Source organism: Paroedura picta, chromosome 5 (assembly GCF_049243985.1).
Source record: "Paroedura picta isolate Pp20150507F chromosome 5, Ppicta_v3.0, whole genome shotgun sequence".
Classification (NCBI taxonomy): Eukaryota; Metazoa; Chordata; class Lepidosauria; order Squamata; family Gekkonidae; genus Paroedura; species Paroedura picta.
Genome location: NC_135373.1, coordinates 46782672 through 46787255, shown reverse-complemented (window position 1 = coordinate 46787255; position 4584 = coordinate 46782672). Strand labels below are relative to the sequence as shown.

Sequence of the window (4584 nt, the reverse complement as noted above, 5' to 3'; positions counted from 1 at the left end):
CTGCACAATCTCAGGTTTATTTACATGTTCATCTTATAACGCTGTATATGCTGTTAAATACCAACAATATCTTTTGGTCCTTTGCATAGGGCAAACAGGTCAAATTATGCCAAAGGATAAATGGACACAAATTTGACATCAAGAATCACAGGACTAAAAAACCTGGAAATTTCCAGAAAATTCAGTGGGTGACCTCAAAGTAGCTGTTTTATTGCAAAAGGAACAGACTAGAAAGTGAAATTGCTGAGTTGCAAGTTATTACAGCACTTAAAACCATGGAATCCCCAGGATTTAACAGGGATATTGATTTATTTCACTACATATGCTAATCTCTTTATGTCTGTATTCTCACCAATCCCCCAGAAGGGCCATATATCCTCATTATTTTATTTCTTATTTGGAGTAATAGATTAGAATACTAGATTGTAATGTAACATAGTGAATAGTAGAATGTAATGTAATTTAGAATGATAGACTGGAATGTAGTCCTCTGATCTGGGGACAGGTGACCATCCAGTCCAGCCCTCCACCTTCTTGAGGACTTAAAAATCATACACTCTACAAAGTCAGTCTCCCCACTTCAGAGAAGAAGATGCTGTAAAGATGCCACCATGCTTGAGAGGAGATGGGTGGAGCATAATGGCAAGGTCTCAGTTGATCGCGCTCAGCATTTCACAATTCAAGATACATCTGCCCATCAGTCTCCGATTCTGACATATTTCCTTCACTATATTTTCCCCGGAATTATCAACTAAGCTTGTTGTTCTGTTTGTTCCTTGATTCTGTTAAACAGTTTCATGATTCTGAATGCTAATTTACTGTATGTACAGACTGGTAATTTCTATTTCATTGTATTAGAAGATGTGTGCATACACACAAAAGCTTGCATCTGGAATAAAACTTAGTTTGTCTCAAAGGTAGCACTGGACTCAGACTTTGGTCTGCTGCTTCAGACCAACACAGCTACATACCTGGCTCTTTTCATCAGTATCCCATTCACATTCAAGCAACAGCCGACCCTGTTTAGCTTCCAAGATCTGTAAAGATTGGGCTATCCTGGGCTATCCAAGTCAAGCAGATGGTCTATTCCTATCTGTAAAAAAATTTCCCCACCTCAACTGGGTCATTCAAATATCACGCATTTCTAGTACAGCCCAGGAGATCATGACTGGCCTTAAGTATAGAAAGGGAAGTAGAGTGAACGGGTTTAATGATAGGAGCTGGAGGGCCAGGAGTCGGGCCAGACAAGTGTATGTACACCGCCCCCTGGAGGCAAAGTGAAACTTCTTGTGCTCCTTCCATCATGGCCCATCTTCTCTGTTGGAGCCTGTGCTAGGGCTGGGTGACCTCTTGCTCAAGAGGCCTCCAAGCAGGCCGTGTTTCTACATCCTTGGCAGGTAAGCATTCAGTTCCCTTTCTTGCTCCAAGGTGAATCACTGCAACTTTCCTTTTAAGGAGAGACTGGATGAAAGGAAGTGGGGGGAGGGCTCACCAAGAGCTTATTCGCCACGCCTTGTTCTTGCTCCAGGCTGAGACGCCAAGCCAAAAGCCGATCCCAAGAGCTGAACTCAGCAGAGACTCTGACGGCTCTTGGAGCAGCTGCCTGATTCTTCTCATAGCCGGCCTCCTTGCCCCATCAGCTCTCCCTTCTGTCGCCCCCCCAAAATGGCAAGGAACCACCAAGTGCAGAAAGCTAAGCTGGCCGAACAGGCGGAGCGCTATGAGGACATGGCTGACTTCATGAAAGCGGTGGTGGAGGATGGGGCTGAGCTCTCCAACGAAGAACGCAACCTCCTCTCTGTCGCCTACAAGAACGTGGTCGGCTGCCAGAGGTCTGCCTGGAGGGTCATTTCCAGCATCGAGCACAAGACTGAGGAAGGGGATGACAAAGCACAGCTAGTCAATGAATACCGGGAGAAGATCGAAAATGAACTGAAGAGCGTCTGTAACGTTGTGTTGGGTCTCCTGGACAAGCATCTCATTAAAAAAGCGAGCGACCCAGAGAGCAAGGTGTTCTACCTGAAGATGAAAGGCGACTATTTCCGCTATCTGGCCGAGGTGGCTACCGGGGACGATCGCAAGCAGATAATTGACAATGCCCGGAAAGCATACCAAGAGGCCATGGACATCAGCAAGAAGGAAATGCAGCCCACCAACCCAATCCGCCTGGGTCTCGCCCTCAACTTCTCGGTTTTCCACTACGAGATTGCCAATGCCCCAGAAGAGGCCATCAAGCTGGCCAAGACCACCTTCGATGAGGCCATGGGGGACCTCCACACGCTCAGCGAAGACTCCTACAAAGACAGCACCCTCATCATGCAGCTTCTCAGGGACAACCTCACGCTATGGACAGCAGAATGCGCAGGAGAAGAAGCGGGAGAAGCTGGTGAAGAGCCCAGAAACTGAACTTTGCAGACCGCTGAACGACGGTAACTCCCCGTCCGCCTCTCTTTATTTTCCCCCTTTTCCCAAACCCATTCCGTTTTTATAAGAAGGCAGCTCCAGCTCCTGGAAGCTCCAGCTGGATTTCAGCAACACAAGGGGACTGATGAATTTGCATGGGATTCCAGTGCGTGCCATACCCGTGCTCCTGGGGCACCTCTGTCCCCTGCTCTTCCTGGTACGTGACCTCCCCTGTGACTGAACACTCTAGTTTAGCATCGTTTCTTATTTCTAGTTCAGCACATGCTTAGCACAAAAGTCTTCTTGACCCGTCATGGAGGACTGCACATTCTTGTGCATGTTTAATTATTTGGGGGAGAGGGAAAGTCAAACCACTGGAAATGTCAAATTGTTTGAAATGGCTAAGATCTCCAACAACAGCTGGGCAGAGTGATCCTTTGCTTCTTTCTTATTCTGCAGGGTGGTGGGCCTGGGGGGAGGGGTCTCTTCCAAGTGGGTTAAGGACAGCAATCTCAAGCGGGCCTATTGTTGGTCGTGGTGATTTGCTACTGTGTTCTTCCCCCAATAAAAGTTCACTTTCACGCCTGCCTTTCTTTGTAGTTTTGGTCTCTAGTTTTTCAAGGCACCTGGGTGGGAAATGTTGGAATAGATCTGTCTCCTGCAGCTCCTGCTCTCTGGCAGCACTGCAGGACGGGAAGAGGAGAATCCTGAAACTCACAAGTCTCGGCAAAGACGACAGAAAGCAGGTCGATGCACGCAAGGCAGCTTTTCCAGCTCTTCTGAAATCCATGGTGCTCATGAGAGCTTCAGGGGGAAAGGTTACACCCGGAGCCAGAAAGAAAAAAAAGAAAAAACTCAGTGCATCGTGAAGACATGATTGGGCCTTCTCTGGGAAAGGAAGAGCGGAGGGTGGGGTAACAGAAGGTCCATGGGGAGAGGCTGTCAGTGACTGGAATGGCTTTGATCAGTGTGGAAAAGGGAGGATGTGGCTTACTCAGGAGAACGCCTGCGTCTCTCGGGCTGAGGAGGCAGAGAGGATGCCGCCTATCAGCTATTTAATCTGGGCTTCCCTAGCCCTAGTGCTACAGGAATCGTGGGGCTGGATCCTCACTGCTTTTCCAGAGACAAAAAAGAAAGGAGGGGGGACCATTGGCAGGGCTATGATGGGAAAGATGGGGCCCACAAGGGCCAGAGCCACTCCAGACAGGCTCTGTAGGAGGGTGGAAAGCAGCCAATACTTAAAGGAGGAGATAATGGGATCCAGTCCTTCCCCACAAACATCATGCTGCAGAAGACTGGGATGCCTTGTCCAAGAGAATGTGCTCCATTTGTGTAGGACACCAGCCAGGCCTGTTGGACCTGCCTGCTGCCCCACAAAGATGGTACCTGACCAGGAACCCACTCTTATGTGACTGCGGGCTATGAAGGATGCCATGGACAAGAAGTATTTCTCCATCACTAGTGGCTTTCCCCTTGAAGGAGCCATTAAGAAGCTTCCCTGCCTCTGCCTCCCACCCCCAATAATACCCACTGTCCTCTTGCAAATCATTTCCTTCAAAATGTAAACCCAGGCTTGAGAGCTAGGAAATGCCATTACTTCTGGGGGTGGAGGGGGTTGAAGAGGTAAAGTGGTCTCTTCCGCTGATGGAGAACTGTGGACAGCCCGGGGTGAGTGGAATCGAGCTGTCCCTCTGAAGCCAACAAGAGCACTACAAAGGGAGGTAGATTTGTGGGCAGAGCCTGGGGAGGACATGGGCAGAGTCCACCCTCCCAAGCAGCCATTTTCTCCAGGGGAATTGATCTCTGTAACGCTGGTGGATGCCCAGGCCCCACCTGGAAGCTGGCAACCTTAACTAGGGAGGTGATGGGTGAGCATATGACCTTCACAGTCACCATAGGCCCTTGTGGTGCTTTGCTGCCTGTGAGTCAGGAACTGCTCATCTTGGACTTCTAACATCCCAACTCACTGCTGGGGGGTTAGATGGTCTCAGCAGACTGTTCCAGGCTGCCTTGTGAGGCTTTAATAGTTTGGCTAAGAAGAGAAAGCATGGCTTGTGGATCTTCACTCTTGCCCTCGACAACTCCCTTGAAACCATGCTGGCAGTTTCTGAGAAAGGTGAAACTGGAAAGGGTGTGGTACAGGCTGGGAACTGTCAGAACTTTCCCTCCTGGCACCGCAGT

The 4584-nt window shown here is 49.1% G+C and overlaps 1 protein-coding gene across 1 annotated transcript; it reads left to right on the top strand.

Moving 5' to 3' along the window:
• The first annotated feature begins 1530 nt into the window (after nt 1-1530).
• Nucleotides 1531-2984, top strand: SFN (stratifin). Its single transcript, XM_077337704.1, has one exon. The coding sequence runs from the start codon at nt 1666-1668 to the stop codon at nt 2404-2406; it is 741 nt and encodes a 246-aa protein (XP_077193819.1). The 5' UTR covers nt 1531-1665; the 3' UTR covers nt 2407-2984.
• The last annotated feature ends 1600 nt before the right edge of the window (nt 2985-4584 follow it).